Source organism: Littorina saxatilis, linkage group LG6 (assembly GCF_037325665.1).
Source record: "Littorina saxatilis isolate snail1 linkage group LG6, US_GU_Lsax_2.0, whole genome shotgun sequence".
NCBI lineage: Eukaryota > Metazoa > Mollusca > Gastropoda > Littorinimorpha > Littorinidae > Littorina > Littorina saxatilis.
In genome coordinates, this window is record NC_090250.1 from 44,228,644 (window position 1) to 44,242,837 (window position 14,194).

The following is a 14,194-nucleotide window of genomic DNA, read 5'->3' on the forward strand; positions in this document are numbered from 1 at the left end:
GATTGTATCTGAGGGGAAGTAGGCTTGCTTTAATAAAAGGAACAAGACAATGAAGAAACATAAGACAAAAAAACTCCACGTGTAAATATACTGCCATCAATAATATTTTTTATTCATTTATAATTGACACGGCACATGTATTCAGGTACAACCTCGCAAGAAAACATCCAGACGGGACTTTTGGTCAAAAAGGAATGTTTGATTGTTGAAGGCATAAATCATGATGTGATCTTTAAAAGCTAATGAAGGTTGGATAGTGATGTTGTTTTTTCACCACTACTTGCAAGATGTACAGAACCAAAGTTGAATGATAATGGTGCACAAGATGCTTTTTGGAATAAGTCCCAAGATCATCTTTATGACCCCCCCCCCCCCCCCCCCCCCCTTCTCATGTCATGTGTAGGTCATTTGATATTTCTGTTCCATAAGCTAAAACAATTGATCATTTTGCATCTCAATGATCTAATGACAAGAGGTATTTTTGAGGATAATGTACTGGTTTCAAAAGAAATAAAAAGAATATATACAAACAAAAAGCAGCAGGACATAGCTCTTTTCATTCTGACACGCACATCCATTCATTGCTTTCACACTTTCATTATGTACATATGTATCTGCTTCACTGTTACAAACATTCATTACCTCTTACTCCGGGAGACAAATATCTGGTGGCTAGGGATACACAAACACTATCAAAAAGGGCAAATAAACAATAACAAGACTCACCATCACAACAATGCCGATCACACTACTTAAAAAAAAAAAAAAACCAGCAGTAAATGCAACCAAAATGTATAGGTATGCATATGTGGAGACATTTAGTGCATCTTCTTAGCAGTGAGATACACTGTATTAGCTTTGTTATTTAACATATCCAACAGAGCTGCACTGAACACAGAGCGCTGATTTATGTCCCAATACCACTTTGATTGATATATCTCTGCTGTGCAAGGACTCGGTAAGCACAGTAAAGACTCTTTTTTTTAAACCACAGATCTTTTCTGTGAAAACTACAGATCTTTCCTTCAAAAAAACCAAAAAAACAGTACAGCAGTCCCTCTCATGAACGGACACCCTTGGGCCATAGCAAAACTGTCCGTACATTGCAGGTGTCCGGTCACGGGAGGGGTGACCACACCACCCCCTCCCCCATACACTCACACAGACACACAAACAACAGGATTGAGTCTATGCTAATCACTTCTTGTGGCTACTAAACAATAACAATAAACTCCTAATACTTCTTTAAACGTTCTGTAAAAAGGATTTGTATGAAGTGTTGAAAAGAAGAGATAAAATAAATCCTCAAGGCAGTGAACACACTCACCATGCACTGACATACGAAAGCAGCCACACAAACACAGCACAGAGGAGCGTGTGCAGATGCTTTGCAAGAATAAGCTTGAAAACCAGTTTGAATAAATAGCAGCAGATAGAGCTGCATGTCATAATCATGTAATTTATTTTTTTCTTGTCTGGCTTTATTGACTGCATGCCGATCATGTGGCATGGCAGTGACTTTTCACTCTTCAGTCGAAAATGAAAAATTTCTAAAGTAAATTATCATTTAATTAATATACTTACCCGAATCACATTAGCATTGAGTCACCTGAGATGCTTATCACTGAAAAACGCTTACCCGGCTAAAGAATTTAAAGGGAAGCAACCCCATCACCAAAACGAAAGTGAAAGTAGCTTTGGTAATGGGCCAGTACACCGGGAGTTACCTCCCATACGGGTGTATGCCACGTCACTTCCTCTAGGAACACGTGCCTATTATCATACGGCTTTAAAAAATCTTAAAACCATAAGCGGGGCAGGTGGGAGGGAATACAGTATGTGATTCGAGTAAGTATATTAATTAAATGATAATTTATTTAGGAAATTTTCCATTTAATATCATATTCTTACTCCGAATCACATTAGCAGATAACATCAACAAGGCGGTGGGCTAGAAATGAATCAAAACTCACCATCAAGTTCTGGACAGGAACTGGCCTGCTGCTATGAGCGCTGGAAGGCCTCTGGAGCCATCCTGTCGAAGAGCTGTGACGTCCCGAAGATAAAAGTTTATGAAAACATCTTCGGAACGCCAATACGCAGTTGTCAGCACCTCCTCTAGACGTCTGGAGCGCAGAACTGCCAGAGAGGATGCCCACGCCCTCGTTTCATGGGCTCGGGCCGAGTCAAGTGGCAAGGAGGGCATAACCCCCCCCCTCTTTGTGCGAATCCACTCATAAGCCTGCTTGATGAGCGAGGACACCCACCGGGCCAACGTTACCTTCGACAAATCTTTCTCGCGCCTAGTAAGGAGAGAGATAAACAACAACTTCTGAGAACTAGACCGAATCGGCTGAGTCCGGGCTAAGTACAGACGAAGTGCCCTCACAGGGCAATTGACCGAATCGGGGTCATCCGGGGCCAACGCGCTGGTCAGAGCCTTAACTCTAACCAGCGGAGAGGCCTGCCCCGGAGACTGATTCTTGGCCAGGAAATCAGGCCGGAAACGCAAAGATGCGGAACCGTCCGGCTCAAAGGAGATATCTCCAGGCTGACCCGACAGGGCGTGGACCTCGCTACCCCGTCGGGCCGTAGCCAACAAAAGGAGAAACAGCGCTTTGCGAGTGACATTGAACAGACTGGCCTCGCTTAAAGGCTCAAAATCCGCAGAACGAAGGAATTCCAGGATTAAAAACAAGTCCCACTTGGGAGCGGGCAAACGAGCTTTAGCTTCCTTAAGAGCAGCCCCTTTAATGACTGCAGCTATAACGCCCCCGACTCGAACAGAACGACCAATCTGCTTAAGAGTCGCCGAGATAGCGGAGCGCCGGACCCTCAACGAGGAGACTGAGGCGCCCTGCGAAGACATGAAAGAGAGGTGGTTAGCGACCTGAATAGAGCGCGGAGCCACCGAACTCACCCCTCTAGCTGAACACCAGGCAGTCCATGCCTTCCAGTGGGAAGCATAAACTGAAGAGGTGGACGCTCTATGCGAGCGAGCCACCAAGTCCAGAGTCAAAGACGACGCCCCAGAGCGCTTCAGCGAGTCCCGAACAACTTCCACACGTGAAGCTTCAGAAGACTGGGCTCCTCGTGTGGAATGCCTGTTCGGGGCTGCACTAGTTCCCCTCGCACGAGTGCGAGAGGAATGGGGGGCCCTTGGGCGAGCCGAAGAAGATCTGGAAACCAGACCTGCGACGGCCACAGAGGAGCGACCAGAAGAAGAAGGGCCGGCTCCTCCATCTCCGCTTTCCGGATTACTCGGCTGAGTAACGGAAAGGGAGGAAAGGCGTACGCCTCCAGACCCGTCCAGGGAAAGTCCAGAGCGTTCACTCGCCATGCCTGAGGGTCCGGGAATGGCGAGACGAACACCGGAAGCCTCTTTGAGTACCTTGTGGCAAAAAGGTCCACCAGAGGCTTTTGGACCTGGGCCCAAAGGCGAAGCAGTGCCCCGTGAGTGATCGTCCACTCCGACTGAAGCACTGTACCGGAACGACTGAGCGCATCCGCCAAAGTGTTCAGCCTCCCTGGAAGGTACCTGGCCGAGATCGTGATATGATGCTGAAAGCACCACACCAGGATCTCGCAAGCCCTCTCCGAGAGAGACGGGGACCGCGAGCCTCCCTGCTTGTTGATGTACGCCGCCACTGTCATGTTGTCTGTAAACAGACGAACATGTTTGGCGTACAGGGAGGGCAGAAACTTGGCCAGAGCTAGAGCAACTGCCTCTAGCTCCAGCAAGTTGATGTGCCACAAGGACTGCTCCGTCGTCCACAGACCGGAAGTAGTCTGAAGATCTGTATGTGCCCCCCAACCCTCCCTGGACGCATCTGTAAAGAGGTCCAGGTCGGGGAGGGGCACGACGATCGGAACACCTCTGCAGACCCACTCCGTGTCCAACCACGGAAGGGTCGCAGACTGGAACCATCCCTGCAAAGGGATGAGGGCGTCCCAGTCCACCAGAGGAGAGTCCACAAACGGCTTCAGCGCGAACTGAAGTGGACGTTTGTGGACCCGGCCCAGTGAAACCAGAAGAGCCATAGACTCCATCTGCCCCAAGATGGAGGCGAGCGAGCGGATGGAAGCCATCAGGAGAGGTAAAGTGGAGCGAATCTGGGCTTGGAGCTTGTCCACCCTTCTCTGAGAAGGCTGGACAGTCCAAGCGACCGTGTCGAAAGACATCCCCAGATAAGTGAATGTCTGTGACGGGGTCAGCTCCGACTTTACCCGGTTGATCGAGAACCCCAACGAGTTGGATTCTCGAAGAACCGTCAGGGTATCCTGCGAACAGCCGCTCTGGGACTGGTTCATGATGAGCCAGTCGTCCAGATAAGCCCGCAGACGGATACCCTGGGACCTCACCAGTGCACAGACCTGTCTCACCACCATGGTGAAAATCCATGGTGCGAGAGACAGCCCGAAAGGGAGTGCGCGAAACTGGTAGATCTGATCTCCCCACCGGAAACGAAGCCATTTCCGGTCGGCCGGATGCATAAGAATGTGAAAGTATGCGTCCGTGAGATCGATCGAGGTCACCCAGTCTCCTGGGCGGAGAGAGTCTCGGACAGAGGCTGGCGTCTCCATCTTGAATTTTATCTCCCTCAAGAAAGTATTGAGGAGAGATAAATCCAACACGGGACGCCATCCTCCTGATGCTTTGGGAACAGCGAACAGACGCCCGTAAAATCCCAGGGAGCTGTGGACCCGAACTCTCTCCACCGCGCCCTTCTGCTCCAGGGAGGCAATTTCCGACTGCAAGACGGAACGTGCTTCCTGCGAGAAGGGGGGCTTGAACCGCGGAGGCACTCGGGTAAGAGGCGCCTTTTCCTCCCGCCAGAGTAGACGGAAGCCCGATCTCACCACTCCCAGAATCCATTGGCTGTCTACTACCGACATCCAACGAGAAAGTGCCCGGGAGGGGCCTCCCGCCATCACCAAGGTGGAGGGCGGGAGGGAGGTGAGATCGGGAGCGCTTCATTGGGGGTGTGGCTTACTTCCAGAGCCGCCACGCCCCCTCCCCGATGCCGTCCTCTTCTTCCCACCACGAGCGGCCGGCGGAGCCTGCCGCTTCTGAGCTGGCTTGGGGTTAGACGATGTCTGAGCCTGCTTCTGTTTAGAAGGCTGAGACTGTTTCACCCCCTTCAGAGTGTAGTCAAGGAACTGACTGTCCTTGTTTGACTGAATCTCCTTCTGTCTGGCATCCAGTGCCAGCGGACAGAAGAGAGACTCCTCTGAGACCGGGGAGACTCTCAAGGTCTCCCTAGTAGCCAGTTCCGTGAATTGGGACTGCGAGAGGAAGAGATCCCTCCTGCAGAGTACCGCTTGGGTGTACTGCAGGGAGGAAAGACGCAATTGTTCCTCATTGACCTTGGCCAATGCGGCCAAAAGCGCAGAGACATCGTCCGCATTCTGTTCTTCACTGAGAGTGAAAGGAACTAGCGAATCGGTCAATGCCCGAGACAGAGCCCGAACGAGAGTCTCCGCAATGGAGGACAGTTCGATCTGCCGACGTCCAACCTCCTCAGCAGAGAGGAGGGAAGCCTCGGAAACCGGCAAAACCGAATCACGCTTGATCGGTTTAGTCAGAAGAGGCAGCAATTCCCGGGAAACCGGAAGGGTAGCCCTAGGGAGTGCAAAAGACGCCAGCCAATTCTGGCTCTGATTGGGCATGCCAAGCTTCCTATTGGCCGTAGGCACGAAGGAAGAGGCTTGGGCAGCTGAAGCCACCCACTGCTGAGCTGATTCCGGAACTGGACCAAAAGGAAGCAGTAACGGAACAGGCACTGGCCGAATACCACTCCCCGCATGTGCTGGACGAACCAGTGAATGCGAAAGTTGGTAAGCCACTGACGGAGACTCGGCGAACCGGAAGGAAGAAACATCCTCCTGTGCCGGCCGGAAGTCCGCCATGGCAGAAGGAACGAATGATGCGGAAGAGTCCGCAGCCACCACCCCTTCAGGAAAATAACGAGACGTTACTTCCGCCGCGACGTCAAGAACAGACTTGAGCTTCGACGGAAACACGCCCCGCGACTCCTCGCTGACCACTGATGGAGCATCAGAATAGTCACACGTGGAACCATGACCGAAGTCACCAGTTCCGGAAGCAGAAGCATGCCCTGGCAAACCGGAAACCGGAAAAGCCTGAGCACTAACGTCATCCTGCCGCCCAAAATCCTGTGAAGGTAAAGGGTAAGCAGGACGACCATCCGCAAAAACCGGAGCTGGATGAGCTGACGTCACTCCCCCGACTGAGTGGAGTGATGCCTGCTCAAGCCTAGGCGCTTGAAAGCCGGAAGGCGCACGCTGTAATCCACTATCTGGTATCCGGAAGGAACCACCAGAAGAGGAAGAAGCGTTTCCGGCCGAAACCGGAAGTGTAGTCAACGGAACCGCAAAATGCGGAAGTGAAGACTGCACTGGTTGACTTCGCGATCCGGAAGGACCGGAAGTCAGTGAATACTCCATCCTGCCGCGACCGCCGTAGCGTGCCGGAGCGGACGGATCATCACTTCCGGCAAGTGCCGGAAATGCGGCAGTCGAAACCGACTGCCGCCGCTGTTCGAACAAGTCCGGGGCCTCGTAGGTTATCGCCGGAAATGAAAGATCAGCAAGGTATCGGTCGTGACCCGATGCGAAAGAGCTGTCCCCCGAAGGAGAACGTCCAGGCGCCTCACGAGGGCTATCGGACCAGCTCTGCTTACCAACCGACGCTGAAGAGGGAGGACGCTGCTCCAAGCCGGAAGTGGAGGACAAAGACACGGAAGCCAATGCCCGGACGTCACTGCCAGATGCCGGAAACGCCGAACTGCTGGCGACGGAACGCTGAAATTCTGCCTGCACCAAGCTGCGGATTTCTGGAACCAGTGACTTTAACAGAGAGGAAACCAACGCACCTTGTCCAGGTGCTAACAAAGAAGACGAAGTCTCCGATGTAGAGACAGGTGCAGAAGTAACAGTAGCGCTAGGCGCCGCAAAAGAAGCAGAAGTAGTAACAGCGCTAGGCGCCGAAATTGGTACAGCCAACAAAGTGTTACGCTCTTGGTCTGTAACAAGTAACGTTGCTTTGGAAGAGGAAGACTTAGCCTTAATTTTCCCCTTGGGGTCCGACTTGCCACGGCGCTTGTCTGAATCAGACATGTTGACAACAACACGTGGCAACGCGAAAAAATTTACTGAAACATAAGTCTAAACGACTGGAAAATTCAGTAAACACATGCACTAATGCGTTAACAAAATACTATAGCTAAACTTGCCCCACAAGCAGAGGCACGGAGAGCTACAAACAAAGTCACACGAGCTAGAAAACTAACTCACACAACAAAATGGCGACACGCAAGACACTGACACAAACGTCAACAACACGTGGCAAAGCCAAAAAGATTTACTGAAACGTAAGTCAAAACGACTGAAAACACAGTAAACACACACGCTTACGCGTCAACAAAATACTAAAGCTACACTTGCCCAAACAGAAAGAGGGCACGCAGAGCTACTAGCAAAGTCACACGAGTTAGCTAACTAACTCACACAACAAAATGGCGAAACACGCAAGTCACTGACACACAAGTCCGTAAAAAACGGACAACGTACAGTAACGAAACAGCGCAAACAACCAACAACAAACGGGAACGAGCTCACCAAACTGTAGGCAAGGCGAGCAGACAAGCTGGGTAACGTGGCCGGCGGGTGTCACTCAAACACACAAGGTCAGCCACAGAGCGTCAAAAAGTGAACCGTCCTCTCCGAGGTGAAAAAGACGTATGATAATAGGCACGTGTTCCTAGAGGAAGTGACGTGGCATACACCCGTATGGGAGGTAACTCCCGGTGTACTGGCCCATTACCAAAGCTACTTTCACTTTCGTTTTGGTGATGGGGTTGCTTCCCTTTAAATTCTTTAGCCGGGTAAGCGTTTTTCAGTGATAAGCATCTCAGGTGACTCAATGCTAATGTGATTCGGAGTAAGAATATGATATTAAATACACTTTACATAAACCAGCTCCCACTCTCCCTCACTAATGCCTACCCCAAGCCGTGACAACTGATGCTTGGAAATTGTGTGGAAGAGTACACCTCTCTATTTCTCTCCAATGCTCTTCCTGCTGACATGCAGTGACACCGGACGCCCCACAGAGTTTAGCCAGCTACCCATCCACCCCCCCCCCCCCTTCCTCAAAGCAAGACAACTGAAGGGTTCATAGATTAGGCAACCGACTCACTGGTCAAGGCTGAGGGGAACCAAGAGTATCTTGTTAATGAAAGAGGTTACACACAGACACACCATGCCAAGAACTGTGGCCGGTTTTTCACTCACTTTCGCTCAGGACCTTCATCGACTGTGGTTTCTGTTGTTTACGTACAACAGACAAGAATAAAGAGCTCAGTGCAGTTTCATGTTGGCATCTTCGCATGTACTCCACTCCTGACCAAAACTACCCCCCCTCCTGATGGGTACACGTGCACTCAAGTTATCAGTGACTGTCATCACGCCATTGCGGCTGTGATCTTTGTACCAAGAGACGGGCTGCTCTGTTATCGATTTTGTTGTGAAAATTTGACGATGGTCTGTCCGTACATTGGAGGTATGACCTGCTGTTGGGACCGAAAATGAGTGTCCGCGACCATGTTTTGCAGGTGTCCGTTTAAGGGGGAGGCAAATATAGAAGAAAAACACTCCGTGCCGAGCAAATGTGTCCGTACATGTCAGGTGTCCGCTCACGCCGGGGGCCGTACATTGCAGGGACTGCTGTACCAAAAAAAACAAAAACAAGAAGGGCAAAGCCCATACGACTCACATGCTTGACCTTGACCTTTACATGACCTTGACCTTCAGGGTCAAGGTCAAATAACTAAACCTAGCAATGACATCATACACTAAGAACTGCTTTACACATTTTTCCTACCAAAATACATGTGACCTTGACCCAAGGTCAAGGTCATCCAAGGTCATGCAACACAAAGCTGTTAATTCAAGACATAGGAAGTACAATGGTGCTTATTGGCTCTTTCTACCATGAGATATGGTCACTTTTAGTGGTTCACTACCTTATTTTGGTCACATTTCATAAGGGTCAAAGTGACCTTGACCATATGTGACCAAATGTGTCTCATGATGAAAGCATAACATGTGCCCCACATAATTTTTAAGTTTGAAACAGTTATCTTCCATAGTTCAGGGTCAAGGTCACTTCAAAATATGTATACAATCCAACTTTGAAGAGCTCCTGTGACCTTGACGCAAGGTAAACCAAACTGGTATCAAAAGATGGGGCTTACTTTGCCCTATATATCATATATAGGTGAGGTATTCAATCTCAAAAACTTCAGAGAAAATGGGAAAAATGGGAAAAATAGCTGTTTTTTAGACAACATTTATGGCCCCTGCGACCTTGACCTTGAAGCAAGGTCAAGATGCTATGTATGTTTTTTGGGGCCTTGTCATCATACACCATCTTGCCAAATTTGGTACTGATAGACTGAATAGTGTCCAAGAAATATCCAACGTTAAAGTTTTCCGGACGGACGTCCGGACGACTCGGGTGAGTACATAGACTCACTTTTGCTTCGCATGTGAGTCAAAAAACCAGACTACCTTTTACATAGTGTAACATGCTGGCCACATAAGAAGAATGTTTGGAAGAAAAGGATGAAGTGAGGTGATGTGTGGATCATGAAGTGAAATCCTGCCAGAAATGCTGAGTTCTCAATACAAGCTGGTTTTCTTCATGATGCGCAGAAACTCTTCCTGGTTGATCTCCCCGTCCCCGTCTCTGTCTGCCTCATCTATCATTTCCTGAAACACACACGCAAAGCATACTGCCTGATAAATCTGTTGACTGAATAACCCACAAGGCATGAAAGTATAATTTTTTTTTAAATTTTTTTTTTCATTTTTCATTACTTTATTGTCCCATCGCTGGGAAATTCGGGTCGCTTTCTCCCAGTGGAAAGCTAGCAGCAACGGAGTCGCGCTACCCAGGTGTCTGCGTGTTTAGGTGTATTCAGCCACCTGCACTTATGGCAGAATGACCAAGGTCTTTTACGTGCCATTGTGATGACACGGGGGTGGGACATGGCTTCCGTCTCTGGGTCTGCACATAAAGTTGACCCGTGTCCGTCCCGGCCCGAATTCGAACCTGCGACCTTCCGATCACAAGTCCAGTGCTCTACCAACTGAGCTACCGGATGAGATACCGTGGAAACCCCTCTTGAGACAAACTGCACCCCTTACCCTGCATCCCCGCTTTTAAAACTCGCTTCTTCAGGCATTGTTTTCATCAATTTTCCTCCGATTCAGACTCCCTCCCTTTAAGACCAGATTTTTTCTGATTATTTTGTTACTTAAGGCCAGGCTGCATGCTGAAAAAAAATTCAAGATTGTTTGTCTACTTCTGTTTTTGGCAGACATGTCAGCTTTAAAAGGGGTGTTCCAATGTATTTCGGCAACAAATACTCTGTCCTTTCGTACCCCTGCTGTCTGCTATTGAAAACAACATACCACACGAAGCAAACCAGATATCATTTGATAGTAAAGCTGATGGGGTCTATGTCAACCAAAAGAGTGAGATTCCCTGTAGGTGGAGTTCCTGTAGGGGGATTCCCTGTACACAGGGAATCCCACAGGGTGGAGTTTTTAAATAAAACTTGCAAACCTTACTCAAATTTCTAAGAAATATAAAAAAAGATCGAAAAACATCAAATTCTACCGATGTCGTTAAGCATCACGTGACTTTAAGAGATATCAGCGAAACGCTACAGGAACTACACCCTGTGGTATTCCCTGTATACAGGGAATCCTCCTACAGGAACTCCACCTACAGGGAATCCCGCTCTTTTGGGCGACAGAGACCCCATCAGCGATAGTAAAGTGTTCACTGTTGGTGAGATAAACAATAGTAAAAAAGGCTCCAGACAGCAGTAATCATCTATTATTAAGAAATCTGCATCAGTTCAAAAGGTACAGTCAATAAGGTACAGACAGAGAGGCAGAATGCGCACCTAATGAACTTTATAGTATTTAACGAGAAAGGGGTTGCACACATCAACGGAAGTGAACTTACCTGAAGTTCTTCATCCGTGAGGTTCTCCCCAAGCTCCTTGGCAACTCTCTTCAAGTTGCGGAAAGAGATTTTGCCTGTCTCATCATCGTCAAACAGTCGGAAAGCTTTCAAGATCTCCTCTTTTGCGTCTTTCTCGCTCATCTTCTGTGTCATTATCGTCAGGAAGTCATTGAAGTCAATGGTTCCTGCACAAAGGAAAACAGCAGGTCTACAGATATTTGCAATACAAACTGATGTACAAGACCAAACTGCAACTAGTCCACCTAAACACTGTTTCGTAAGTAATTTTTTGAAATGCTGCCACTTCAAATTCGCATACCAATCAATCAATCAATCAATCAATATGAGGCTTATATCGCGCGTATTCCGTGGGTACAGTTCTAAGCGCAGGGATTTTTTTTATACCAAACAAGCAGTTTACAATGCAAACCTGCATTAATTGTTCAGGTTCTAACCAGTCCCAATATATATACTTAAACTCAAAAGCCTTGGAATAGAAGAACTTTCACACATGTGTGACTTTGAACCGCACATTTTTTTCTTTTATTGTTTTGATTTTTGAAAGACATTTAAAAAAATACTCATTCCGACATTCGTACCTGTTCCTTCTTTGTCAATCTCTGCGATCATCTTCTTGATTTCTTCCTTCTTTGGTTCAAATCCCAAGGCCCTCATGGCAACCTGTGAATAAAAATTAAATGAATCAAATGGAAATGCCAGGTATATATTCCAATGCATTCGCTTGGGGGCACATTTCTGAACTTAGAAAAGAAAAGCTTGCAAAAATTGTGCCTGCAGCTAAAAACCAAACTTTGTTCAGCTGTGCTTGTTATAAAATATCAAACCTCGTTTTAATGTGCTAGCTACAAAACATGCAATTCTATTTGTTTCAAAAAGATTAAAACATAAAAACTTTCTGCAGAAGATAAACACTTTATGACACAATTGTCATATATATGTGCAAATATAAAACTTCCCACTACAGCTCCAAACTCAGCCCTTCTATTTAATTCAAATCGTAAGTATGTTACTGTTAGGCACAATAAAAGGCATCAAGTATTTCATTTAAAAAGGCTTGATCTGGTTATGAAATAAATTGTGAAAAATATATAACAAAATTAAGCTCTTGATCTGTTACCTTCAATTCTTTAGCATCAATAGTCCCAGAGCCGTCAGCATCAAACAGATCAAAGGCTTCTCTGATCTCCTGCTTCTGTTCTTCTGTCAGCTCACATTTTGGACCTGTCTTCTTGCGGCTACCTCCAGCCATGGTTGTCTTTTTGAAGTTGGACTGCAGAGAAAAACATGTCCTCCATCAAACAAAGAAAAAGAAGGTGGAGAAGAAGAAGAAAGAAAAAGTCTAGATAACCATGCAGGCAGTGGCATACTAATCAAGTATAAAGAGTTTCCCTTTTATTACTGCCATAAAATAAATTGAAATTCTTCAGGAAGGTCGAAGCATGACCCACAACCAAGCAGTCCAATATGATTAGAAAATGAAACCTTGGAAGACGGGCACAGTGGCCTAGTGGATAAGAGTGATAAGACATAGGCCTCCTATGCGGAAGGTCGCAGCTAGGTTCGAATCCCGGCTGCACATGGGTGGCCGAGTGGTAACGCACTTGCGCTCGGAAGCGAGAGGTTGCGAGTTCGACCCTGGGTCAGGGCGTTAGCAATTTTCTCCCCCCTTTCCTAACCTAGGTGGTGGGTTCAAGTGCTAGTCTTTCGGATGAGACGAAAAACCGAGGTCCCTTCGTGTACACTACATTGGGGTGTGCACGTTAAAGATCCCACGATTGACAAAAGGGTCTTTCCTGGCAAAATTGTATGGGCATAGATAAAAAATGTCCACCAAAATACCCGTGTGATTTGGAATAATAGGCCGTGAAAAGTAGGATATGCGCCGAAATGGCTGCGATCTGCTGGTCGATGTGAATGCGTGATGTATTGTGTAAAAAATTCCATCTCACACGGCATAAATAGATCCCTGCGCCTTGAGTCCGAGTCTGGAGATACGCGCGCGCATATAACATGGGGGTGGACATATTCTGATCTCCCAGTCCCAGGTCAACTTATGTGCAGACCTGCTAGTGCCTTATCCCCCTTCGTGTGTACACACAAGCACAAGACCAAGTGCGCACGGAAAAGATCCTGTAATCCATGTTAGAATTCGACGGGTTATACTTATAGAAACATGAAAAATCCTGCATGCTTTCCCCGAAAGTGGCGTATGTCTGCCTGCTTTATTGACAAGAGTTGGTGTCAAAAAAAAATTCTGAAAGCTTACATTATATGATGTTAAGCCAGAGTTGTACACACGATCCTGAAAGAATCTGTGACAGTTGATTCTTACGTCATCTGAATCCTTCTATATTGTTACTGTTTGACAAACTGCCAAGACCTTTTGCGATAACATTAATCACCAATAAATGTTGACTGTCCTATCTGTGTTTTTGTACTGATGAATACAGAAGAAACCAATAAACCTTGGTTAAAGCAAGTATTAGCCTTCAAGAAAGAGAATGGTCGAGTACAGACATGTTCATTAGCCGCTGATCAAACAAAGTTTTCTTCACGCAATTACAGGTAATTTGTGGGAAATTTCTCTAAAGAAACCCCAACAACCACAAGTTCTATTCAGAAATAATGTAGCTATAGGCCTACTCCGGTTTATACCCAAGCTGGATACATCAAAAGTTCGTTACATTTCATGGACCTTGCGCATGTCATGGTGGTGTTTTTGAGTGTGAAAATCGCTTCATTAGCAAGCGTAATATACTAAGATGATAGCGAAATCGACCGAATACTACGGATAGTTTTGTGGCATGGTGCCAGGAAACCAAAAATGAAACACAAAATAAACATTAAAACAGCAGTAAATGAATTTACCATTGTGATCGTGTCCGTCAATCTGTTGAGCAGTCTGCTTTTGTTGATCTTCGAGACGAAACTCACCGCCAATTCCCCGGATCGACAGATCCGCAGCAAAAAATGTAAAAAGAAAGCTGGATTGGATCTGCTATGGAATCGTTGCAGGAACATCTTAGCATACTTGTTTACAAATACCTTTTGAACATTCTCTACTCCGAAGACTTTCACAAATTCCCTTTTTTACAGTAATTCTTAAGACTT

General features: G+C 47.1%; 1 protein-coding gene across 1 annotated transcript; it reads right to left on the reverse strand.

Annotated features, from left to right (window-relative positions):
* Window positions 1-9,486: 9,486 nt before the first annotated feature.
* Window positions 9,487-14,066, reverse strand: LOC138969308 (uncharacterized). Its single transcript, XM_070342067.1, has 5 exons — window positions 13,952-14,066; window positions 12,201-12,353; window positions 11,662-11,743; window positions 11,063-11,247; window positions 9,487-9,795 (listed from the first exon to the last, which is right to left on the reverse strand). The coding sequence occupies exons 1-5, from the start codon at window positions 13,952-13,954 to the stop codon at window positions 9,706-9,708; spliced, it is 513 nt and encodes a 170-aa protein (XP_070198168.1). The 5' UTR covers window positions 13,955-14,066; the 3' UTR covers window positions 9,487-9,705.
* Window positions 14,067-14,194: the final 128 nt, after the last annotated feature.

Coding starts and splice junctions, on each gene's coding strand:
- LOC138969308 (XM_070342067.1), bottom strand. Junction 11,248..11,661: donor GATTGACAAAGAAGGAACAG/GTACGAATGTCG, acceptor TCCTTTGTGCAG/GAACCATTGACTTCAATGAC. Junction 9,796..11,062: donor TCACGGATGAAGAACTTCAG/GTAAGTTCACTT, acceptor TGTGTGTTTCAG/GAAATGATAGATGAGGCAGA.